Source organism: Diadema antillarum, unplaced genomic scaffold, assembly GCF_040938485.1.
Source record: "Diadema antillarum isolate AM-2024a unplaced genomic scaffold, OU_Dant_1.0 seq00002156_RagTag, whole genome shotgun sequence".
In the NCBI taxonomy this organism is placed as follows: domain Eukaryota; kingdom Metazoa; phylum Echinodermata; class Echinoidea; order Diadematoida; family Diadematidae; genus Diadema; species Diadema antillarum.
This window is the reverse complement of record NW_027272795.1, coordinates 1,642-28,921: the sequence shown is the minus strand read 5'-3', so window position 1 is coordinate 28,921 and position 27,280 is coordinate 1,642. Positions and strand designations below refer to the sequence as shown.

The following is a 27,280-nucleotide window of genomic DNA, read 5'->3' as shown; positions in this document are numbered from 1 at the left end:
TTTTAAAGACACTATGTGTCATGGAATATACTTTAAAAATTTCTTCAATAGAAAATCTATTTCTACTTTGCATGCATACGTATGTTGCTTGAGGTACGGATATTTGGTAATGTTCTAACCTAAACAAGAGACCCTGATGATCCTCCTACAAATTGTGTGCGTAAAGATGCAGTTTGTAAAATCAATAATTCATCCTTCATTTTAATCTTGGTAGGTTGAAGGAGGGGGGGGGGGGGATCCTAGACCTAAGAGCATCATAAGAGGTTGGTTTAGACGTATAGGGTGGAAGAGACTTGCCCCTTCACCAATTCGTTGTCAAGCTTGGGTACATTGGGTACACTGCTTGTCATACAGGCAGACAATGCAAACCTTGGAAAGGTCCTATCACATAAACACTTTATTATCCTCATGGAATTGAGTTACAGCTTAATGCATGATAGGTTCTTGAGTTTTGTGTTAGCAGTCTCATGAAAGATTTCTTACCACATGATACACTGCTAGCTAAACATCAATCATAGGATGTAAGGAAGTATCGGTATGATATCAAGAGCTGTGGTAAAGCTCTTATCTCAAAACTTGTGATGGCAACAGAGCTGAGGGACCTGGAATTCTTTGTCTCTAAGTCTTGGGTAAATCTTTCACCTACTCCTTCCTGCTTCTTTTTCCTCCACAGCATTCCATGCAAAGTTAACTTGCAAAATTCCATAAACATTTTCTATTCTTGCAAAACCACAAGCTGTGGAAGAGGTATTGAGACGTGTGTGTTACATTTTAACGGAATGCTTGAAAGAATTGAAGAGAGATTCCTGAACATGAGCACAGTGATAAATAAATGACAGACAAGTCTGTGATATAGCAGTATCAACAGTCGTCAATCTGAAAAGGCATTTTGTCAAGCGTTTTGTCAGATATTTTTTTCTGATGAATTTTCTCTAAGCCGATTAGATGCAAGAATTTCAGTGGCTTAAAACAGTTTGTCAGGAAAAATATTTGACAAAACGCTTGATGAAATGACACCTTGATACCAAGTTAATTCTCAAGGAAAAAGATGTTTACCACAATAAAATAGACAACCTGTAGTCAGGTGTCTATTTGCCCTATGGCATCTCAAGGATCTTTAAAATTTGAATCATTTTAAAGAAAATTAAGCATTACCTCTGTACAACACAGAAAATCTACAATAAACAGACAAGTACAAGGCAGTTAATATAGTCATACAATATATAGTCATACAATGTAACACATATCAATTCAATTACATGTAAAAAGGTTATTTCCTTCTTTCTTTACAAGTTCAAATTTCAGTTATCAAATCTTATAGCTTTGAAAACACAGAACACAATTAGTGAGCTTTTGTCCTTTAGATTGGAACCCTCAATACAAACTTTCAAAGCAAACTTGGTGAGTGAGATCAAGAATAGACTTTCATTTAAACTGATAAACAAGCAATGAGCAATAAAAAGGCATTTATAATGCTACTCCTGCATATCTTGCATCACAGTATACAGAATAGATCCAACATTTGATTGTTTTCAAACCGGGCTTTGGCTGATTATGTGCAATTGGCTTAGTTCGCAGACTTTGAGACGTATTAGAGCCGCATGCTATAATACCTGTGGCATATTTAAGCCAAGAATTGGCAAGGTGGGAGACATCAGCTCTCAAAGATTCTTTCTCTCACACGTCAGACAAGATGTGGCTCAGTGTGTCCAGTAAGATGTCACCATGCTGAATCTGGAAGATGAGGGCGGGGCGCAGACGGATTGTCTGTTTGCCACACAGTCCCAGGATGATACCTGTTGGGGTGGGGCAAGGAATGGAACACAATGTACAGATATTTTTACACTGGCTGCCCCTTCATGATGTAACATGAAGATGAAAATCTTAGGGAACAGATATTCAGTCAGTAACTTGATTCATGTTGAAGAAATAAAGGTAGCACTACAAGTTGTCAAGTCCTTTGTGAGTTTTCGGTAACTGAAATCTAGCATCTTATGTTTTTATTTTCATTTATCCATTTTCAAACAAAAGAAAATTATGTTTTCACATATCTTGAATCTTTTTAATGATTCAAATGTTTGCTGACAAATTAATGGTAAAGGAGTATTTCATCATCAGTTATATGATCTACATGCCAATGTGAACTAAAATCCCTATCATTCAGGCAGGCATGATTCTAATATTCTTTGTTCAGTGATAATCTAAGACTTGTTTCAGTAACTAATGGGGTGCCCTGGTAACTTGTTGACTCTTATTGGTAACTTCTGTCATCAGAATCATACCAATCAATGTTTCTCTATTCCAATCTCACCTTGATTCTTGGCCTTAGCGACAATGTCAGCAGCAGTCTCAGGGGTTGCTGCATCAAACGCAATAAAAGTACCGATACCTCGTACTCTTGAGATGAGCTGTGGGTGTTTTTCCTGCAAGATAGCAACAAACAGAACTCCACAGTTTATGCATTGCAAATCAGATTTATGCTTTTCTTAAGCGTATATTGGTATCTGTATGGAATGAAAAGAGAAGTTACTCAAATATCAACATTGCAAAATAACTCCCTCTTTTTCAACTTCCCCTCTCTACCTACCTTCTCCCTCTCTTCTAAACTTTCTCCTCTCTAATAACATTCCCTGTGTTGTCAACCCCCTCTCATTAATCCTTCCTCTCTTTATCTTAACCCGTTGATGAGTCCCGAGTATACTCGGGCAGGTGTCTATAAGAAATGAGTGTTGTAGCAAAATCAGTCCGTCCTCAACAGGTTAAATGCCTTCTCTTCTAAACTTCCAATCTCTACCAACCTTCAACCTGTACAGCTACACTCCCTTCACTACCAACCTTCTCCCTCTCTTCTAACTTTACCCTTTCTCTACCAACCTTCTCCCCTCTACCTACCTTCTCCCCTCTACCTACCTTCCACCTTTCTACAAACCATCCCCTCTCTACCAATCTTCCCCCTCTATCAATATTCCCCTTCTTGACCAATCTTACCTCACTCTACCAATCTTCTACCTCTCTACCAACCCTCCCTTCTCTACCAATCTTCCCCCACTCTACCAACCTCCCCTTTCCACCAACCTTACCCCTCTCTGCCAATATTGCCCCTCTCTTCCAACCTTACCCCTCTCTACCAATCTTGCCCTTCTCTATCAATATTGCCCCCTCTCTCTACCAATCTTGCCCCACTCTACTAATATTGCCCCTCTCTACCAACCTTACCCCTCTCTACCAATAGTGCCCCTCTCTACCAATCTTGCCCCTCTCTCTCAATCCTGCCCCTCTCTACCAACCTTACCCCTCTCTACCAATCTTGCCCCCTCTCCCTACCAATCTTGCCCCTCTCTACCAACCTTGCCCCTCTCTACCAACCTTACCCCTCTCTACCAATATTGCCTCTCTCTACCAACCTTACCCCTCTCTACCAATCTTTCCCCTCTCTACCAATATTGCCCCCCCCCTCTCTCTACCAATCTTGCCCCTCTCTACCAATCTTTCCCCTCTCTACCAATCTTTCCCCTCTCTACCAATCTTTCCCCTCTCTACCAATATTGCCCCGCCCTCTCTCTACCAATCTTGCCCCTCTCTACCAACCTTACTCCTCTCTACCAATAGTGCCCCTCTCTAACAATCTTGAACTTCTCTACCAATCTTCCCCCTCTCCACCAACCTTACCACTCTCTACCAACCTCACCCCACTCTACTGATCTTCTACCTCTCTACCAATCTTTCCCCCTCTATACCTGCCTACCAATCTTCCCTCTCTTTACCAGCCTGCCCTATTTTACCACCTTTCTTTCCCTGCCACCAACCTGGAGATCTTGCAGACCATGCATGATGTGTTCTCCAGTCTTCTGGGTGTTAGCCAACAAGTTGTCCCTCTTGATGACATAGACCACTGTCTCAAGAAGCATCAGTTTGGTGGGGTCTCCCATCCATGTGTTGAACACTTGGTAGGCCTGCAGAAGTCCAGCAAAGAGAAATGCTAGAGTGACTATCTATGTGTAGTTTAAGGATATGTGCCATCCTTGTAAAGTGACGAAATTTCTCCCTATACAGAAGACTTGAAAAAAGTCCTGTAAAATTTTGATTTCATTCAGTGCAAAGCAAAGACTCTAGGCATGACAGTACATTCTGACCATTGTTTTTACATATAGTTCATTACACTACACATCATTCAGGAGTGCAAGAAAACTGGACACATGTCTATTACATAACAGAACAACTCTCCAGACAGGTCTTGTGTTACTAAGCCTCAAATGATCATATCTTTGTCTTTTGGATGCATTCCAACTATGATATCTGTCTATAGGAGGGTAACATCTTGTTACTGATGTCATTCTATCCCTAGGAAAGAACATATCAGACTGATGTAGTGATGTACATTCAACAGTCTGTAGGAAACAAATAGGGTATTCTTTAGAGCAAAACAAGCCAGTACAATTGGTGTGAAGACATCTCATTTCCATTATAACCAATTATGGATGGAAAGAGAGTTCTCAGCCCTTTGTTTTTTATACCAAAAAAGGTAAAAGATGTGTACCTATTAAAAATCTCACACTCACTGTCATCATAATTATAACTTCATCAAGATCAAACAGCTCCCTCAAGGGCCTGCCTACCTGCTTGGGGGCAAATTCTGGCTTGTAGTAGTAACCACCAGTGATAAGCTTCTTAGCAAAGGTGACAAGGTCAGGTGAGTCGGGAAGGTTCCACTGTTCATGGGCCCACATGGTTCCTGCCACGCCTCCCCCAGTCTGGACCTCATCCACAATGAAGGCAGCACCAGCCTGACATGGGACAATGGAAAGAGGACAGGGTCACATGACATGCCCACAGGTTTGGCCTTGGTGTCGCCATGTCCTTATTCACTTCCGAACTGGAAGACATTCATGCAAACATGGATTTATTATATGGTGTGAACAGTAAGGTTTCAAGCCATAAGAAAGAAAAGCAATGCAGAGAACAATGACACGACAAACATACTCCATGATCCAACACTAGCTGCCAATCTACACATCAATCATTAACTCTTTCCTACAAGAGAGCTGTCTTATGTCACAAAGAGTAATCTTTTAATCAGTTATTGTGGTAGCAATCATGTGACTTGGCATGTATCTCCTACATATCATCTATAGAAGCACTTGAAAACAATATCAGAATTATCACAACGATGTCATATGCTTGCAACCTATCTTACACTGTATGATGGCATACTACAATACATTGAATACAATGACAAGTCATATATGCAATGACTCATTATCTCTCTTTATCTAGCATCTGGGACTCATGTTTGACTTGTGCAAATCTTTGTCAACATAAACCTTTGTCTTGTAACGTCCTCCCCTCCCCCCCCCCCCTTTATCAGTCTCATGTCATGAACGCACTCATGTATAACCCTGCAAAGATACTTGTCTCTTTACAGCTGTATCTCTAAAAACGTCAGGGGTTGACTGCTTTAGTTTCTAATGAATAGATTGTCTCAGTATTGTTTGCTACAGCTCTATCACTGCATTTACCTCTTTGAGAATCTTCTGGAGCTCATTGAAGAAGTAGGGTGTGGCATGATGGTCACCCCCTTCTGCCTGGACCGGTTCCACAATGCAGGCCGCCACAGGGTTGCCCTTGGCCTGGTACTCTGCAATCTTGTCCCTCACCTGAGATTACCAGAGAAGAAGAAATGACACACTTTTTATCTAGCTCTTGTAATCTGTGAAGCTTGTCCTCTTCTTTCTCACCTTTGTGAAGTATGCAGTGTGTGCATGTGTGTGATTTCAGCTGATACAAACATTAGATCAAAACATATTTACTGTATAGGCTATGCCATATATTTAGCAAGTCTAATTTTTCCTGAATCGGGGCTTCTCAACGATTTTGCGAGTGGTTAATTCGTAATCGGGAGTGCAGTACTGAACAGAGAAATGTAGATTGTTATACATGCACATCACATTCATGTATCAGGAGTCAGAGTCAAAATTTTCACATGTCTTAAAATTCGCACCTGAATCGCAAAATTTGCAAAAATACAAGCCTTGTGAAATATGTCTAGGCCCCCCCTATAGTAGTTCACACATTAAACCGGGCCCTTCACCAAATCACAGTTTCCACAAAGTATGACTTCTCTTGGTACCAAAGGGATAAAGAAGATGTCCACTCACTCCTTGCAAACACCGGTCTTCTTCAGCTCGGTTTTCCTGGACATGAAGGTCAAGGGGGTACTTGAGGTCAGGGAAGTCTACACAAGGCCAGTCCATGGCTGGGACATCCACCTTGTGAATTGGTTTGGAGTGTGTCAGTGACAACATGCCTAATAAGGAAAGAGTTAGAAAATTTTGTTGATATTAATTTTCAAATAAGTATAAATCCACATTAAGAATAACTATAATTATATTGTCATTGCAGGGGAAAACAGAGAATAAGAACAAATAGGCTTACATATGGAAGATAAACAAGCATCTACAGACAGAAGGATGGAGAGATTGCTATATTTCACTAACACAATATTTCCACCTATTATTGTGTATGACAAGACATGTTCTGTGCAGATCATAACATTACGCACTTTTCAACACAATCTCCCATGCAGACCTCCACTAATGGGGCATAAAAAGAGGAAAATCCTAACAGGAAATCACTGATGCATGCACAAATAAAGTGGATAACAAGCCATCCTGTTTTTGCAACAATCTGTCCCATTTTGGATTGCTTATTCAGCAGTTACTTAGAGTGATAGATGTTCTCATTCCTGTGGAAGGTAGTGAATTTTCATTCCACCTATAACATGGTACTGTCTATTCACCTTCCCTTCAAGCTACTGACTCCTTTTCATCTTCTGGAGCTGGCTACAACTGTCTGGTTATACCCTCCATCAACAGCTCTCACTATTGCAAATGCTCCAGTGGTTTGTTTGTTCGTTCACCTGCTTTTCTTGCAATCACGTTGTTTAAAGACATGATATGACTTTTGTAAGATTTCAATGTTTGGACAAAAGTGTTTGGTATAATCTGACCAAAAAAAATAGTTTTGGATAGGCACATAGATGCAAGTAATACTTAGGGTGCGTTTGTCAACTCTTTTTCTCGGCAGAAATAGGTTTTCCAAACTGCTTTCACAGAATTGTTATTATTCATTATTTATTATTTATCATTTATTCATAAACGCAAAGCTGTTTTGATTATGGAGTTCGGAAAGCCTTTTTGAAAACCACAAATTTGTGCTTTCCGAAACAGGTTTCCAGAAACCTGTTTCTAGAAACCCTTTGAAGCGAGACAAAATTACACAGAGATGTTTTGAAATGGCTTTGTACTGCATGTGCCGTATACGACCCCTTCTCCTTGGGTCAAAATGCGCAATGCAGCTGCGCAGTGACAAGGCCAGTTTTTGTGTTCGTGATGAGTTGATGAAAGCAACTATTTTGGAAGCCATTTCTAAAGGGCTTTGGAAACGGCTTTTGAAAGCCGTTTCAAACAGGGGAAAGATGATAAACGCAGCCTAAGATGCATTATAGACCCAGTCGCATGAAGATTAATGGGTGGCCCGATTCATTCGCTGCCCACTGGGTTACAGTAAAAAACCACAAACAGGACTTGGTGAACTATCCAATATGCATTGGAGTGTATGCTCACTGGTGATGATTGACTCCAATCAAGATTCTTTGGCTATGTGTGTACTTACAAAGTGATCAGCAATAAAGCTGTACATAATTCATTATGGGGATCCATTCTGTAATATCTGAGCTGGGCCAGCCTTCCCGTGACAGCCCCATGCTACCGGGTCTTAAACCAGCTGAGAACAATTTCCTCACACTAGAGTTCAAGATCAACAAGATCTCTGGCAAGATGTACAAGTCTTGCTAAAATCATAACCATTTGTTTTGGGTTCTTATTTTTTCCAGTGCAGATTATCTGTTATTTGATGTTGGATATGAAAAAAAACTCACCCACAGTCCTGCCATGGAATGCACCATTGAAGGACAAAACAGACAAGGAGGGTGTGCCTGGAGCCTACAATGTTTGGTGGCAGAAGGAAAAAAGGGTGAAAGAAGATTTCATTTCATATGTTTAAAATAAACAAGGATTATTTACCAAGTCACAAAAAATACATACATTCACAATATGGATATGGGAGGTATTCTCACTGCAGCTGTCTGAGAACATGGAGTGCTTGGGTTCAATGCGCTTTTGTGGTAAAGCCTCCAAAGTAGGTTGCCAATTCATACAAAGGGAACAAAGACTGGTTCACACATGACCAATTTCTCCTGAATAGGGCTGATATGCCTCTCATATCCCTCCAGTTAACAGTAATCCTTTCAAATATTTCATAACAAGTCACTTTAAATACAAGACAAAAAGAAAAGGCATCCGATATATTCACAGAGCTTCATAGTACATGCACTGTCTCAAGAACAAGTCAAATGTACAGATTTGCATTTACACTACATTTTGTACTAGTACTAGTCTAAAATGAATTAAAGTTCTAGAAGACACTGATTCATGCAAAAAGGGACTATCTTTCTTTAAAGGTCAAAGTCTACATTCTCAATTCTTACCAACATTATAGTGATGTCTCCTCAAATGACTTGTTTTCTCAACTAATCAATATCTAGATACTCACTACTTATCCAGATACATTAACCCATCGAGGACGAGTCCCGAGTATACTCGGGCAGGTGTCTATGGGAAATGCGTGTGGTAGCAAAATCAGCCCGTCCTCAATGAGTTAATTACATGAACAAATTAACTAATTTCTTCAGGGCAGTGACTATATTGAGCAGAATCATAATGGATTATAATTTTGAAATAAATATTGAGGCAAACCTGTGAGTGCAAACATGAAAGCTGGAATATATTGGACCAAAAAGAACTAAAACCATGAAGACTCGAAAGACAACTGAGATTTTGCAGCTCTCACAAGACAGTGATAATACCAAAGCTTCCAAGGACAAGCTGGCAAGCTGACAACATCAAATGTGCCAAAAGGAGTGACTTACTTCATTACGCATTGAAGACTCATACTCTTCTTGACTTGGCAGGCCACCTCGTTCCTTCACCTATTAATTTGTCAAAAACAGAAAAAAAAGGACTGTGTAAGCGAAACATCTTCCAAGTATGACATTTTGTGAATTGGGATGAGTAAGAAAATTTTACTAGTGTTTGACTTTGTGATTGATAACCACAATAATGGAGAAAGAAGAATTTTCATCACAACGGAAATATAAAATTGGTTATTTCCCACCATTAGATCACATGTGGTAAATTTTATGTATATCAGTTGAGTCACCAATTCCACACACAAAACACACAAATAAAAACATTGCAAAATATACCGTATACAGGGAAGGAAAATCATGTTAACATTGAGCACCTGAACAAGGTCTTCTTTTTTTTTTGTCAATGGTATAAATACTGGATGGTATAGATACAACACCAATTTTTACCTCCTGTAGACATAATCAAGTATACTGATTAAAGACAGTAACAGACCTTTTAGTACAGTAAACTTCACACTCAACATCTTAAGGTAATCTCGAGGACATTTGTACCACTACAATTCAACACAGTCTACATGAGAAGTAAAACAGAGTTACCAGCATTTTATAATCATGTTACCTGATAATCATCACACGTTGAAAATGTCTATTAATAATGAAAGTACAGCAAGTGGCTACATAACCAGGGGAGGATCCAGGAATTTGGTAAAGAGGGGGCGCCTTTATAAAATTAAGGGGGGGGGGGCACACACACTCCTCCCCCATTTTGTTCTTGTTTTGTTGTTTCAACAAAAAAAAATAAAGGGGGGGGGGGAGCGTGCCCGGTGCACTCCCCCTGGATCCACCACTGATCAGTCATATTCAGTGTGTGCTGATGCCAAGGCATGGCAGGTGTCTTACCCTGTACTGCATGAAAGCCTGTTTGATAGCATTCTCATTAGAACATGAGCCACACATCATGGTCTGCACACAATCCAGGCCCTTGGGAGCCACCTGTATCATAGCAGGTGAAAAACAGACAAAGGGGAACATAGAAAGAGGTATGCAAAGAGGATTAAAGAGATAGATAGAGATGAGAAATATAGAGAAATACATGGGGAGAAAATAGAGAAATATATGGAGAGAAAATAGATTGGATGACAAACACACAAAGATAATAAAAGAAAAAAAACAATAATAAGATATTAATGGACTCACATAAACACAATAGAAGGTAAGAGAAGAGGGTGAGAAAGGGAAAGAAACAAAAGCAATCAGATTTTTTGATAGAAAGTACAGATATATGAAATGAATCAGACAATATGCTCTATTTATGCACATTGTACTCTCCATTTGAGCCATTAATCAACTGAACTGGCCATCAAAAAGCTCTAATTAAAATACACTTTTCTTTCAGTGAACAAGGTCTCTGATACTAACAGTTATCATGTGGTATAGTCATTGTTTACTGGAATCAGTTGTGCTACAATGTACCACTCCAAAGTGAAACTCAGAAATCTGGAAAGCAGGTTTAGTGAAAGTAAATGGGATGCTACGCACTGATAATGCAGCAGGCAATAAGAGATTAGCTAGAGAGATATAAAAAAGAGATGGTACCGTACTGTATTACTTTTGTCTCACAAAATTGATCACTGATTTACGAATACTGATAATTATCTTTACCTAAAACACAGACAGTCAGTACCTTCACCAACATGCCTCTTCACAAATGCATCATGTTGTTACAAAAGCCAAATATCAATTTACCAAACAACGATTTGACTGATTTTGTGATTTAGGCATTTTCAACCTTGCCAGACATTTCCAATGATACGGTCTTGCCCTGTTTATTCTGAACAGCCTACCATCAAGATGATTTCAGGCTAGTCACTAGCCAAGTCAAGTTGTGAACAAACAAGTCTTTCAGCATACTAAAGTCAGTAAACTGGGGCTTAGGCATTTAATTACAAAAGGTAAATTCACAATGGATAGAGTGACAAGCATGTGATATGGTACAGCCGTTACAAACGCATTAGATTATCATGAAGGGTGGGGAATATTGTGATGGTAACGATCATTACAATTTTTGTTTCTGATCATTGGGTTAAGCACTATAATATAACAGAGATAAGATAAATTGAAAGGTTTTCATGAAGCTACATATCAAGACAAATATCATGATAATAACAAATGATAACAATAATGGTGGTAATGACGACAATATATATTGATGGTAATGTGATGATGATAATGATGAGGATTATAAAGATGATGAAGATGACAATAATGATAATAATCAATTTATTTATCTATTTATCTCTTCATTTATTCATTCATATTTTCTTTACAAATACAGGACAGGCAGATTCAGTTTGCTAACTGCTTTGCAATGGCACCCTGTATACATGTACATATAGATAAAATGGAATATGATACACACAAGAACAAAACAATGACACAAGCAAGAGAATAGAAATAACTACATAATTATGTACATCGAAGGAAGAATAGAATTGGGAAAGGGGAGAGTGACTAGGAAGTGTCCAAGGAGTGTGATAAAGAAAAGTGAAAAGACTGAAACTGCTGGATTCATAGGGGAAAAAAATATTTAAGCATACAGATAAATCTTAACCAATTCATTTTAAGTATATTCAGAGAAGAAGTCAGCTTTACTGCAGTAGGGAGTCTGTTGAAAAAATAAATACCGGTGTATGAAAAGGAACATTTTTGTAGTCAATTTTAGAGTATTATGTTTTGTAATTGATGATGGAGATGATGATAATAAAGATGATGATAATAAAGATGATGATGAAGACAACGAAAAGAGAACTACCAGTGTATGAAGGAAGAGGAACTTTTCTTTTTTTTTGTAGTCAGTTTTGAGTATCGTGAAATTTGTAATTAAAGATGCAGACGATGAATATGATGACGACAGTGATGATGATGAAGATGGAGATGATGATGATGACGACAATGATGATAATGTTGAGAAGACTGTAATAAAGATAACAATAATGATGATGATGATGGTGGTGGTGGTGATGATAATAATGATGACGATGATGGTAATGAGAAAGAACTCACAGAGAGAAGAGCTGAAGCCATTCGTCTTGGGTACTCCTCCGATGGAAAGACACCAAGAGACGGTCTGTTTACCATGGCGATCTGCAGCACAAAGTAAAGTTCACAATGCCACAGATGAGTTTTACTCCATCAATCAACAACAGTCAAACCTGTCCAGACCAGCCACCCAAGGGAGACAAAAAGAATAGCTGTTATAGACAGGTCATCGTCATCCACAATTTTGTGTGTATTGCACCCATGTATACATATATGTGTATGTATTATCATTACATGTGCTTACATGCACATCAGTGTACATATATGCATGTTTTATACATTGATCATTATTGACTGAGTTATTCCATGGAGCTACACTAGCCCTATGGTTATTCCAAATAAGCTTGCATTTTGTACTGCAAGCAAGCTTTTCATTAGTTAATTCCTATGCCTGACAAATGCATGACTATAACATGGCTACAAATAAGCAGGAAAAAGCACTGAATTATTGGCTCTTGCACAGCTCCTTGTGGGTCTATGGCTGCGTTTATCAACTCCTTTTCTCGGCAGAAACAGGTTATCCAAACAGCTTTCAAGGAATTTTTACGAGTTGATAAACGCAAAGCTGTTTTGAAAGCCCTTTAGGAAAGCCTTTTACGAAAGGGTGCGTTTATCAACTCTCCTTAATCGGCAGAAACAGGTTATCCAAACAGCTTTCAAGGAATTTTCATGAGTTGATAAACGCAAAGCAGTTTTGAAAGCCCTTTAGGAAAGCCTTTTCGAAAGCCCCAAATTTGTGACGATCCAAACAGGTTTCCTAAACAGGTTATCAGAAACCTGTTTGTAAAAGCCTTTCGAAGTTGATAAACGCAAAGCTGTTTTGAAAGCCCTTTAGGTCGCCCTACTGCGGTTACGCAACCATGCGTTTCCGGTTTCTGAAAAGACGCGCGCCACGTTAAGTGCACACGAGTACGTGTACACAGGTGTATACAGCTGTGTGTAATGCGCGCATATGCTTGGAACAAGGAGGTGTTTCTTTCACCAACAAGGTTTGAGAAATAGAGTTAACAACATTCTCATTCCCTTTGATCCCATGTCTCATGCCGCCACTCAGAAATATTTGAAGTATGTGCTAAACTGGAGCTGCCTCACAGAAAGGCCAGACAATTGATTCATGTGGCATTGTATCATGACTCGTCACTCTCAAAGGAAGATAATTATGTCTTTATGATGGTAATTGCTTTTCGCCGTCCCTTCTTAGAAAACAAGCGGCACATTAATAGTACAGGCAGTCAGGGCTTTAGGGCTCTCGAAAGGGCTATGGAAAGGGCTATGGAAAGGGCTATCGAAAGCCGTTTAAACAGGGGAAAGTTGATAAACGCAGCCGACGAAAACAAGCGGCACATTAATAGTACAGGGGAGTGGACAGGGCTTTCGAAAGGGCTATGGAAAGGGCTTTCGAAAGGGCTATGGAAAGGGCTATCGAAAGGGCTATCGAAAGGGCTTTCGAAAGTCGTTTAAACAGGGGAAAGTTGATAAACGCAGCCTATGGCTACTACACACAGCATAAAATCTCCCACAGGAAACAACATTTGCGGCCGGCCCCTTGCCGCATAAGACAGGTGGCTGCTATGCGAAGGAGCTATAAAGTGGGTTTTCTCGGGGGGGGGGGGGGGGGGGGGAATTATCAGTGGCCATGTATAAGGTGGCTGCTATAGACATGTGGCCTCTAAGGCAGGTTTGCCTGCACCTCCTACAGTAATTCATTGGGAATGGTCAGGAGAAAAAAATTTAGAACTTTTGCTTTTAAAAGCTGATCTCTTCCACACAACAAGAGCTAAGTACTGTATTTGAGATGGATTACTCCTGTGTTTGTCTTGCAATGTATCTGGCAGTACTATACAGGTGTATTCAGTATGTGATATAATAGGGAAGCTCACAGTATTGCCACTTCCAAACTCACATTATTCAGTGAACGCTAGAACTCAGTCACATATAAATATACTTTTCTTTTCATCTTCTTAACAATAACATCTCTATTCCTAAATGCTGCATAACCATTCCTGCTATTAAAATTTACTTCACACTACAATAATACAATGTGCCCAAATTTTGAATGTGCAGTGATTTATAGAAAGGTGCCATTCAATAATTTGTACAAAGTGTAGGTTTATCTTGCACCTTGCTCCATGTCATTAGATATCACTTTGCTGGCAAATATCCTGTTTGACAGACTGCCGGGCAAACTTCACTGGAGCCAGAGGTCCTAGATTGGAAGATCGATCAGCGGTGGATCTGCACTCATCTAGACTCCATTCTGAATGATAATACTGTAGGCCCCATGCACACCATTTAGACTCAGTTTGAGACTTCATATCATAGTTGGACTCAATAAAAAAGGTAAAACCAAACAAACAGATTAGAAGCAGATTTATCAAGATTTCACCTATATAACACAGTTTAATACAAAATTGATATTTTCCCACGTACAAGAAGTGGTGAAATTAGTTATAGACATATTTAGACATATTCAAATGTGTGACAATGTCATTTATCTCACACTTTTCAAATGAACAGGTCACAGATTAACACTTTAATAATTTTTTTTTACATGAAATGTATAATAAGATGTGTCCTTAGCATCAGACTATTCTATAACCTCTATCCAAACAAGAAGAAAATAAAATACAGGAAAGGGGCTGCAGCTGCTATAATCATTGAAAAAACACACACACACATAATTTCAACATTGACATTTTTGTGTTCAAACTATCAGGAAATTCCTGAGGTGGTGATGTTATTATCTCTTCTGATATTTATGTACTCTCTAAAAAAAATCGAGTGAAAATTTTCACTCTAAAAAGAGTGAATACAAAAAAGAGTGAATTTCGAGTGAAACTGGAGTGAATTTTGAGTGAAAATGCTCATTTTCACTCATTTTGGAGTGACGTCAGGGATCACTCGAAGATTTTTGAGTGATCCCTGACGTCACTCCAAAATGAGTGAAAATGAGCATTTTCACTCAAAATTCACTCCAATTTCACTCGAAATTCATTCTTTTTTGTATTCACTCTTTTTAGAGTGAATATTTTCACTCGATTTTTTTTAGAGAGTACTTGGTGAAAACATTCGAAAATTCAAAATTGCATAACTTTCTTAATAACCTATTGTTTGATTGTGATGACACTTCTATCATTTTGTATGCTCTGTAGATCTGGCTTTATGTTGAATTTAAAACGTGGTGTTGAACTTAAAGTGCACTTTAAAACTAAGCACCTGTCTTCACACACCATCGCATTTGAGGACCTGCTACCAATTAAGCTTTCTAATTTCTATAATCCAAGGCCTACTGTCTATCAACCACCCTTGCTATCCAGGGTATGTGTGCCCTCTGTGTGTATGGTTTGTGTGCCTCTATTGCTGATAGTTTACATCTTTAACAATTCAAAAGATTATGCATCCTCAGCACACAATTAAATAACCAGTTCTGACTGGGGAAAAAGGAAATTGATCATAGAAATCCCAGGTATGGAAATCTTTTTCTTTGATCTGGGCCTCAGTTTTGGGGCCTCAGTGTATTGTCAAAATGAGAGCAACTAACCAAGAAAACTTTCACTTGCTAACTTAGTGTCCTTTACCACGAGGTGAAGGATGATTCACTCCGGAGCAACAACAACAACAACAACAAAAGTTTGCTTTGAGCGATTGAGGCACTGTGTCCTTAGCCCTGAAATACTGACCTGATTTCATGCCACCCTGAGTATTCTGACCTACCAGCTTGTTGGTGACTCTCACACTTACAATATATATTAGCACTTATCTGAGGTGAAGGGTGATTTTTGCCAAATCTGGTTTATCTTTGAAGGATGTGGCAAACATGGACATCATAAAGTAGGTTCTTCAATCTAATCACGTGTGTCAGGTCTCCTAATGAAAACACACAAACTTTCTACACAGGCAGATAGGCCACAATCCAGTTTAAACTGGTTCATACAGTGAGGATTAGTCATCTATGGATGAAATCCTAGAAACTGCACTTACAGCAGTTTTTTTTTCCTAATCACTGCTAACCCTCAAAGTGATTATCTCTAATACAAACAAACATCAAGAACACATTTCAAATTGAACACTCCAAATCTGAAGAACAATGGGATGTATGACTGTATCGAGTGTCTTTCTTTTATCATATTCAATATTTGTACTGTCATAATATCTGAAGCGATCAATCAATTTACATCTTTGTACATCGTAATTTACATCATTTACATCCTTTTCTTCCTCTCTTTATTGTTATGTGTTCCATTATGTAACCCTCCAATTTCCCTACTTCTATAGTGTCAACTGTATAACATTACCAAACTAAACAATATCACATGTTCTCTGTTGTGGTCATTATGAAATGTCAACATACCATACACCCTGTCATAGGCAGAACACCTGAATACTTCAAGGTATTGCTTACCACTGGAAGCAGTGATCTAACAGATGTTTGAGTTATCATATTTGATGCATATATGTATAGGTCAGTTGTATCACTAAACATCCTACCATAAGCCTAATATAAGAATCTCTAGTTTGAAGCATAAAACCTGTGTTTTGTTTCATCTTTAAAGGACAAGTTCACCTTCAAAAACATAAGGATTGAGAGAATGTAGCAATATTAGTAGAACACATCATTGAAAGTTTGAGGAAAATCAGACAATCCGTTCAAAAGTCATGAATTTTTGAAGTTTTTGTGCAGTACCCGCTGGATGAGAAGACTACTGCAGTGTATGAATAACTTAGATGTCACATGCGTACAACAATATAAGGAAAATATAAAGAGAATTTCACAAAATTCCATCTTTTGAAAAAAGTACACATTCCCCTGACTCGTTACCGACAAATGTTATGGGCAATATTATTCCCCCAGCCTTTAGAAAGAGGCAAGTCATGTGCTCTTTTATTATGCCAAAAAAGTGAAAATATGTTGAATTTTCTTTTACATTTTCTTTAAACTGTTGTACGCATATGACTCACAAGCTGTAGTAGTCTCCTCATCCAGCGGTTCCAACACAAAAATTTAAAAAATTCATAACTTTTGCATCGATTGTCCAATTTTCCTCAAACTTTCACTGATGTGTTCTACTAATATTGCTGCATTCTCTCAATCCTTATGTATATGAAGGTGGACTTGTCCTTTAAATGGTATATAATGCCTTTGATATGACAACAGTGACAATCAACACAGTAATCAAGGCTTTTGTCATTACTTCTAGGGTATATTTAATTCTGCGTTTCTATTTGGATGCACAGTAAGACAGTGTCACAGATGATTAATAATGAAATATCTGACGATGGGATCGTCGAATCAAGAGGACTTCATGTCCCAGATCTCTTCAGCTTTCTAAAAATAAGAGTGATGTATTCATTGGTCCAGACAGAACCAATTTACTGGTCTAGAGTAACTTAATTTACATGAAGAAAGCATTGTAGACAATGACAATAGAAATATCTCCACTTTTCATCGAAACATGAAAACAATGTGATTTCATTGCTTGGATTTGTGTGTGTGTTTACAACTAAAACTCTTCCGCACACAATGGTTAATAGAGAATGTATCCAAACCTGTGCAACCTTTACAAGTTAGTATCAGGGATCACTGCCACAAACTTCCTCACCTCTGATATACCAGATAATCATTTCATTGTGTTGGCAGAAAAGGTACACAGAACTTTGAACGAGTTTTGGCTACTAGTGTGACACAATTATATTTTAGGTTCACTGTGCACTTTAGCAGTCACTAAAAGTAAGTCATTGGTATAGAACTACACATGTATACTCTACATGTCTTCTGAATACAATGCACATCGGCTCAATCCTAAACATTAAAAAAAAATCTTGACAAAGAGTTCCTTCAACTTGTACAAACATACCGGCTTTGTGAGGATATTCACAGCTTTTTGAGGTTATGAGGAACTAGAGTCGGCTGTGATTAAAATCACTTTACAGTGGGATATGGACTAGATCACATGACTCCTCCACCTCCCCTCTTCCTCCCCCCGCCCCACCCCCTTCACCCTTTGATCTCCCTCTTCATTGTCCTGTTTGTCTCTCTCTGGCTTATTCAATACTACAGTTTGTGTTGAGGGGGTACAAGATTTACATATTTGATAACTCTTTGTGAGGATCCCATAGTTGTGTACCTTTGCAGTGCACAGTGTGCAGCTGGGACATCATGCCTTAATCTAGGTCTATCGATTGATATTTTTTCCCCCATGATAATGCCCACATTGCCCAAACCACATTATCAAGTAAATGTTTCCACAGTCTACACATTAAAGGAATCTTCAGCTCCCAAAATCGCCATAGTTGACCACTGCAGTGCACAAAATTTCACCATAGGATTATTTGATGTATGAATTACAGATTCTTTAATTTTAACAGACATTTCATAAATTTGTAGTCCTCCCCATTCTTTTCATAATATCCCATATAGCTATTAGATAACTGATTATGATACTAGAAACTTGTCACGTTCACGATGACAATCAAATACTACTCTGCTGAAGTTTTTAATCTTAGCATTATGCCTTACTCATGACTACAATACAGAAATTATGCTTAACATGTAGCCATAATGACAAAAAGGACAAAGTAGTCTCCAACAACCCAGTGGTAAAGCCACAAGACACATTATTCAGTTTTCCACAGAAATTCACTTTTATTGAATGGCAGCAAAACCATAAATTCCTCAGTGCTGTGCTAATGTATGTGTACATGCTATGAATATATCTTTGGGTGAGTTTATGCTTAACATTTTTGGGCAATGATCAGACTTTTGAAACACATCCACTTCAAAACATATTGCTTTGAATGATATAAATGTTTTGTAAACATTGATTCAAATGCACAAATAGATGCGTTTAGAATTGGCAAATGGACTTCTACTTACCGCATTTTCTGGATTCAGGACAGTTTCAAGCAGGGCAGGGTGGTTGTAACCTGAAATGAGAGAAAAATAAACAGTGAGTGAGAACATGTATGAATGCAACATGTAGAAAATTACGCAGTATGGGGACTCACATAATGTGAATGACACAGATTCAGTTTGTTAACATCAAAGCAGGGAAAAGGTCTCAAGAACTAAAGTTGATTTTATTTAAAAAAGACCTTCTTCAAGTCTTCATATGTAACTTTATTCTCAAGAAAAGATAGGGTTTTAACCCTTTCTGGTAATTGCATACAAAGATACTTTATCAGGATTCAATACAATGAGTCTTGAGAGAGACAGAGACAAAAGGAGAAGGAAAAAACTGAGAGAGAAACAGACAGACAGTGAGACAAACAGATTCAAAGAAAGAGAGGAGGAGGGAGAGAGAGATGGGGGAGGGAGAAGGGGTAGAGGGGAAACAAGATTGAGAAAAGAGGCAGGGCAAGTGGGGAAAGAGAAAAAAATCTGGAGAGTAAAAGACAAGTGACTTGGTAATGGCATGAGAAGACTAGCTACCCATAATTCCAAAGTGCCAACGAAGCGCTGTGATAGAGTTACTGGTATCATTGTCATGGTAATAACTTTTGACTACATAAAAGCAAACAGAAAGAAACTGACCGGAAAGATATGATATAAATGAAAATGAGCAAAGAAAATGGGATTCCATCTGGATTCAAACATGGAACTTCCTAATTGCTAGAGCGGTGCTCTTTTTACCCACTGAGCTATGGAAAGCCCTAGTTTGAAATCTTTATGATCAGTTTCCTTTTATTTGCATTAACTCAACACTCAAAAAACTATATCATATGGTGATTCTTCATATTTGTCCCCAAGTTCATTTCTATCCTTTGGGTTTATGTCAGGTTAAAGTAAGCTTCTAACCATACAAACATGTAATTATGGGGTTTCTGGGATGAACACTGTACAACCCCAACTTCTATAAGATTAAGCTAAATGTCTTGAATGAAGACTACATTTCATGTTTGGCGTCATCAGACACTGAAGGCTACATGTCTAATCACACATCACTCCAAACCTCATTTGCACCTCAAAGATTTGTCCTCACTTTCTCACTCACTTTCCATTAATAGATATGTCTGGTTACAAATTGGCAAAGTTAAATCATCTTGAAACACAACTGAGCTTTTAACCCATCTAAACTTCCCTCCAGGATTTGATACAGAATATGTGAATTAGGTGGAACAGCTAAATATCCAAAAATAATGGTTTACTACATTTTTTAATTATATTTTCTATATAATTTTTTTTTCACTGTTTACAATGCAGTTTTCTTTAATACAGGTAATAACAGCACATAATATGTGCCCTTAAGTAAAATGCATTTAATACATACATGTAGGCCTATATCACAAAATTTGTGATTGTATTTAGTACTTGATAGACTTCTTGGCTTCAATCCTCAAACTGAACTCCATCTCTTTTAACCCAAATTAGCATTGTCATGTTAAGTGCATTATAAAGTGCATCTTTTTGGCTTGTTCTTTTCCATTCAATTTTGATAGACGCACATGCACATTCAGTATTGTATGCATGTACAATGTATGTATGCATGTATGTAGGTATATATCTCTTATGTCATCACCAAAGTTTTCCTTGAACACTGCCAAATCAATAAAATTCCACTGGTACATTGCTTTATTGTACTGCAGTGTTATGCAATCTCTTTTCAGAATTGATCACAACTACCCAACTTTCTAAGCCTCTCCCTTTCCTTTCTTAATTCTTTTTCCTCCCCCCCCCCTCTCTCTCTTTTCATCTCTCTCTCTCTGTCTGTTCTACTTCTGTAAGTTTTCTATTAGCTTCAAAAAGATATTATTTCTACCCAATATAGGTATGCAAGCCAATGGTGGAAAGAGCCAAGTTATTGACTAATTCATCTTAGCGGAACACATTTCTATGCATCAGAGGTCTGTGGTTCCAGGGAGCTATTTGTTCAGAAGGCCACTGAACCAACAGACCCTGGAGACAGAAACAGTTGCAAATGTTAGAAAAACAGGAGCAGACTTGGAGACAAACTCAGGGCACTGAGGCACTGCTGTATGCAGTGAATGCATCTTGAAATACACAATTCCCCCACTGTCAATATTCTACCGGTATTCAATCATCTATGTCTCTAAGTTTTAACAACTTACATATCCTCCCTTCTAGACAGCTCCTAAGTCTGTCATTCATATATTTTGCTGGTTTATTTTACCTTACATTTGTGTGTGTGTATGTGTGTGTGTGTGTGTGTATGAATACATAAAATCATTACAATGATTTATTCAGGTAAAATAAAACAATTTATTAGAAAACCATTTACAGCAGAATATGTCACTCATTTCTAGAAAATTCATCTTGGTAAAATCAGGTCTAATGAATCTATTGATTTTATACCATATTGCAATATATTCTCTCTTTTTTTGTGTGTTCAATTCCCTCCTACAGGTCCATTTACATTGCCTGTTACCAGAAGGTAAAGAGATAAATTTTCAGTTTCTGTGTTGCAAAGGCCATACTGCTCTCTATAGTATCACAGCTTATACAAATAATGTCTGGACTGTAGACAGTGAGTGGGTTCTTATCCACACTGTTCAATATGTCATATAAGCACTGCACTGTCACTGGGATACAGAATTGATGTCAGTTATGATATATCACACATACTTATTTAAACAAAAAGTTGGCTTGGAAATTACTGTAGTCCACTAGGACACATAAAAGTGAATGGTTCGATTTTACACATGCACACAATATGTGTTGACAGACTTGAATAGAGGAAGCTTCAAAGGCCTACTGTATCTTATACGCACCACTGTGTATGATAAGCTGCAGTATGTTGGTCAAACAATGCATTTACAGCTGACAGTGACAGACAAACACAAACCTACCCCACCCCCAACACACATACAATTTATACTACAAACATACATGTACACCCACATACAAACTATTGTATAAAGGTATTCCAGCCTTTCTATTAAAAAAAAAAAATGAATTTCATGCCTTTTCAACATGCAGCAGTGCCTAGCTGTGTATGAAATGTGGTATCCAGCATTCATACTTCACTGAAGATATGTTTAATACCATCACAATACAGCTAGCTCTCTTGCCTCGTCTCACGGCTAGTCTGATCGATGGCCGTCCACCATAACTGCATTAGTGGCTGCCAATGGTGCTGGAATTAGATTACAGCCTAATGACATCAGATTTGAGCTCAAGCAGACCCAGGCTAACGTGGCTCTGGTGTACACATCAAATTGGCAACACTTTTTCTCCCTTATAGACACTTTCCTCCGTAAAAATAAGAATTGGTCATCCAGCGCAGTGTACTGCCACAAAATACCTTGAATCTAATAACCTACAGCACCTATCTTGGATTGTAATCATTCACTGTCATTGCTGATGCAATCCCAAACATGGTTCTGAGTTTAATAATGTTTGTGAATACTCCTGGTTATGAAAAAAAAGGAGTTTTGGTATGCCCGAGGGGTGCAGATTGCGGAAGAAAAGACCTTTCTACCTCCCTATTATGAAGATGTGAATAGTAATCTAAAAGCTTTCAAATTTCCACATACAAATTCAAAGAAAAGAGTACCTATATAAAAGCTTGTTTGATGTGACAGTAAATATCTGTCAACCTTCGAAGAACTTCTTCAACCAAACACTGAAATGCAGACAGTAGCCCTTAGTACCAGTATTCAGGGACTCAATTGATGTGAACATTTCTAACAAACTCACCAGACAAAGCTGAATTACCTTCTAAATCATCCATTTGATGCATTGCCCCAAGCCTAAAGAAGGGCAAGAATAAAGTACCACAGTCAGGTAGACCCCCTGTTCAGACGCAAGCCTGTTTATACATGTACCAAAACTCGATAAAGAAACAATGTACTACAGAATCATCCTATAGCCGACAGACTGTTCAGACACTAATTTCGAGCATTCTGGAAAAATGTCGTATAGATGTGCAGTTTTTCACTGCGCATGTTGCTCTGGTCATGATTGACTGTAGGTACAAGGTCACCTTTCGTGCTCGCTCCTATTAAGCCCCGCCCAGTTATACCATTCTATGGTCGCCATATGTTCAGACGCACAATGGACACAATGGAATGCAGATTCATTATCGAGTTCTAGTTCGAAACGATGCTCTGACCATTGTTTTGCTATACGTCATTTCTTTATATGTTGTTTCGTTAGTCAGCGTTCAGATGTATAAATTCAGCATACAGCTGTACCATTTTGGTATAGCTGTAGGCCCTACCGTTCTAGTATAAACTTTTTTTTTTTTGCGTCTGAACACCCTGAGAGCCACATCACTAAATTAGGTACCCTGACCATTCTGAAACAAACACAAAGAAAATCCCAACCCCTCCAGATGAAGAAGTTTGACATACCTAGAGGAATGGATGAGATCTGAGTGAAGCAGTCCAGGAACCTGTTTCCATCAACGTCTACCAGAAAGTTTCCTCGGCTGGCTTTGAAGTCTGCAAACAGTTGGATGGTTCCCGTGTTCTACAGGCAGGGAGAAAATATCACCATAAAGCCAGAGTACAAAAATCTATCATTACACTCATTTCATAAAGTTATTCTCTGTGTATAATACACACTACAGGGGTGGATCCACGAATTCCGTAAAGGGGAGGCACCTTTACAAAATTAAAGTGGGGCGCTCACGACCCCCCTTTTTCTTTTTCTTTTTTGTTTTGTTTTGATAAACAGTAAAAAGGGGGCAGGCACCCGGTGTGCCCCCTCTGGATCCACCACTGTGCTAGCTGGAGGGAAGGTAGCTAGGATATATCTATGTATCCTCCCAGCTATCTGATGTAGATGAGATGGTAACATTGAGGTACAGGAGCAACAGCCTCAGCATCATTCAAGCTATGGATTGAGAAACATCACCAATAACTCCATTTATTGCTGCAAAGATGTGTATCACAAAACACTTTTCAAATTTCTTTACAACTTCTCAAATTCAGAACTTAAGTGATTCATGATGCCTTTTCAATGTCAAAATTTATCAAACTGCACATACATGAGAATCAATGTCTTGCTGTATCCACTAATTTGAAATTGTTTGCTTCATAGTTGAGCACAAATTTATTGTGGCTACACTGAAATTGATTCTAAGCAGAGGCAAGATTTTCTTCAGGTACATTAAATACTGGTATAGGCCTATACTTCCAACATTGGTGATCTGATCAGTTTTTGCTATCCATGTTTTCACTAATCTTTATTTATGCTGAAGAAGATTCCTGGCAGGAGCATCCAAGGCATGCAAGCCTAATTTCTGATACTCACAGAGTAACACACTGTGTAATACAAACATCAATATTTTTGCGTGATTAATTTTTCATGCCGGGTGGCTCATAAACATACATATTTGCAGGTTCTTGAATTTGTGCGGAGCAAGTATCAACCCATCAAAATGTGCAGAATTGTGAAGATATTTTCACAGGTTTTAGAATTTGCACTAGCCAAAGTATAGCACAAAATATGTGAAAATTAATATAATTTCCGCATTTACAGTAGAGATACAACTGCCATCAGAGTGTCACGATTGGCCCTCAGACACACAAGATTGTCACAATGCTCAGATACTGAACATGATGGTTACAAGTCAGTCATGATTACCTTTGTTATTGAGTCCATATCCTGGAGGAGAGCCTAAAGATGTAGGAAAGAAAGAAAAATAAAACAGATAATTTCTCCACTAGTTCCTTGAACTGAGGCTATGGAATGCCAAGAAAGACAGCAGTGTAAATACTAGAGGTCCCTGCTAACCTCCCAGGCAAAGGCGTCCCATGGATCTTCCTTGTAGTCTCATTTCTAGACTTTGCAAACAGCAAGCCATCACAATGAATCAAAAAGAAGATGTAAAAAAAAAAGAATTAAAAGAAAAAAAAACTTATTTATGAATGGATTACAAAACTGTACTTCTAACTGTAAAACTTCACAATCAATTTTTACAGATATGTTGTTCAACAAAGCTACAATATTGAGAATTGCATAAAGAAACCTCAGCGACTGACAGCCCATGACCCCCACAGACTACACTATAGTAGTATCCAGGGCAGAGCCATGACCTGAGCTGGCCAGGAGAGGCTGTAATGGTTTGGTGGGTAGGAAAAAGAGAACTGCGGAATAAATTAAGGTGAGGGAAAAATCAATCAATTGGCCCTGGCCCTGACCTCAGCAGCCTCACTGGTTCTAAAGAGGAACTTGGTGCACCATTGTATATCACATCTAGGATAGCTTGACACAGCTGTGCGGACATTTCTCTCACCAACCCAAACACCTATCATCCATACCACACTCAGCAGACATTTGTATAACACAGTATGAATCTCTCACTGCACTCCGTACAAGACACAGCCTCATATTGCTAACTGGTTACTACATGTAGGGAATGCCTACATAGATAGCACAGTATCTGATGCATGGAGCTATAGTTCCATGGTACAGTGTATTTTCATTTGCCGAGAAAACTGTATCCATATCATAAAACAGCACGGCCTGTGACTACAACTTCCTTCAGACTTCTAAACAGATACCACACTTCCATTTCTCCCATTTCACAACTCTACTCTCAGATCTTGACATGGAGTCAGATTTCCTTGCTATTGAATGATTGTGACAATATGATATGATTTAGGCCTGTAAAGCAACATCTAATTCATACCGTGTATAACTTTAAAATGTTATTAAGAATCTGACATTTGCATTTCATTCCTATTTAAATGTGTAGTCCCCATTGCCATGACTATGTACTCAAAATATAGAATCTTTGACTTCCCATTCAACTTGCTGTCCCATCTCTGTTGTGGGGAGTAGAGATCTTCCCATAAGTGTCCTCATTTGCAAACATAAAATGAATTTCCACTCGCTTTTTTGATTTTCAAAAATACCAAACCTAGAGTGTGATAGATTCCTTAAAGGTATAGCAATGCTACCAAACGACACATAATTATATATATGTAGGTTCATCATGGAGGAAAGATGGTTGATTAAGCTTTCACTTGGAGATTTGAAATCATGGCAAAAAGCATCAAACATGTCAAATCATAACACTGTTTTAAATGCTGTATATGACATAACATACTTTCCAGTTGAAAACTCACTACAAAGTGAGTGTGGATATGATGTGCTTTTCATTATTTGTTTCACAAGCAGAAATGATCCAGAAATTTTGAATATATTTTTTTCTGGAAAGTCGGAGAAGATAACACCCTCCAGTCTCAGTGATAATACTCAAAAATGATTTCAGATATTCCAATATGAAGGAAATTCAACACATTTTAACTTTTCTTGCATTAATCGAGCACTCGACTTACCGCTTTAAAAAAAGCAGGGGAATAATATTACCCTTACTATTTCATGTCAGTTGATAAGTTGAGGGAATATGCACTTTCATCAAAAAGATGAAATTTCATGGAATTCTAAAGATATTTATCTTAGTTGTACAAACATGATGTCACAAACTGTTCACAGTAGTCTTCTATTCCAGCAATGGCTACACTTAAACTTTTACATTATATTCTTTATTCATCAACAGATTTTCCTCAAACTTCACTTATATAGGGTCTATTCTACTAATATTACTACATTCACTCAATCCACATACATACATTTGGAATTCAAATCCCTCTTAACTATTCAGACTTCATGCTGTACATATGAAATCTAAAGCAAAAGTTAATCAGACAGCACCTCTGGGCCATGATGGGCTGCACATGATTTGAGCAGTATGTTTGAGAGATATATGATTCTACATTGTGCAGTTTGCCTTCACTTTTATACACTCACTTGATAAACACACACATGCTTCCAATACAATTCTAAATAAAGTTCTTTTAAAGTATAAATCCTTCTCTTTATGGAAAGTTTTTTGGGACTCTCACCTTGGTTTTTGGTCCGGGTACCTCAGTGCGTACATAGGGCAGGTCATACTCGTCTGGCACAAGCTTAGGAGCTGGTGCACTCGCTGAGGCCTTGTGTCGTACTGCAAAAACAAATTTTGAAACACATCATGTAGCTCACCAGAACATGTATTAAAAGGCATTTTGAAAATGAAATATCTTGTACACATCACAAGAGTAACTTTAAAGAGAATGTACAGTTCTGGTAGAGGTGAGGATTTAGCTTTTACAATGTTTTGCGAGATATTCAGAAACCACTCTATGAGATTTCAAAGAGCATGCAATTCTAAGGGGAATCAAAAGTTTATTTGATGAAAATCAGTTTTGAAATAGCTGAGATGTCAAAAAATAAGGTGAAACAAA

General features: G+C 38.2%; 1 protein-coding gene across 1 annotated transcript; it reads right to left on the bottom strand.

The window, feature by feature from the left end:
• On the bottom strand, positions 1-26,997 carry LOC139714078 (4-aminobutyrate aminotransferase, mitochondrial-like). Its single transcript, XM_071625804.1, has 14 exons — positions 26,900-26,997; positions 24,633-24,665; positions 23,396-23,513; positions 18,960-19,009; positions 12,050-12,130; positions 9,887-9,979; positions 8,987-9,046; positions 7,937-8,000; positions 6,156-6,304; positions 5,517-5,654; positions 4,617-4,784; positions 3,807-3,953; positions 2,312-2,423; positions 1-1,796 (listed from the first exon to the last, which is right to left on the bottom strand). The coding sequence occupies exons 2-14, from the start codon at positions 24,648-24,650 to the stop codon at positions 1,678-1,680; spliced, it is 1,317 nt and encodes a 438-aa protein (XP_071481905.1). The 5' UTR covers positions 24,651-24,665; positions 26,900-26,997; the 3' UTR covers positions 1-1,677.
• Positions 26,998-27,280: the final 283 nt, after the last annotated feature.

What these genes read in the sequence shown, in the direction of transcription:
- LOC139714078 (XM_071625804.1), bottom strand. An exon ending in TGGCTTCAGCTCTTCTCTCT is followed by an intron (nt 9,980 to 12,049) that starts GTGAGTTCTTTC and finishes GCTATGATACAG; the next exon opens with GTGGCTCCCAAGGGCCTGGA. An exon ending in CAGAATTTGCCCCCAAGCAG is followed by an intron (nt 3,954 to 4,616) that starts GTAGGCAGGCCC and finishes GGACTTCTGCAG; the next exon opens with GCCTACCAAGTGTTCAACAC.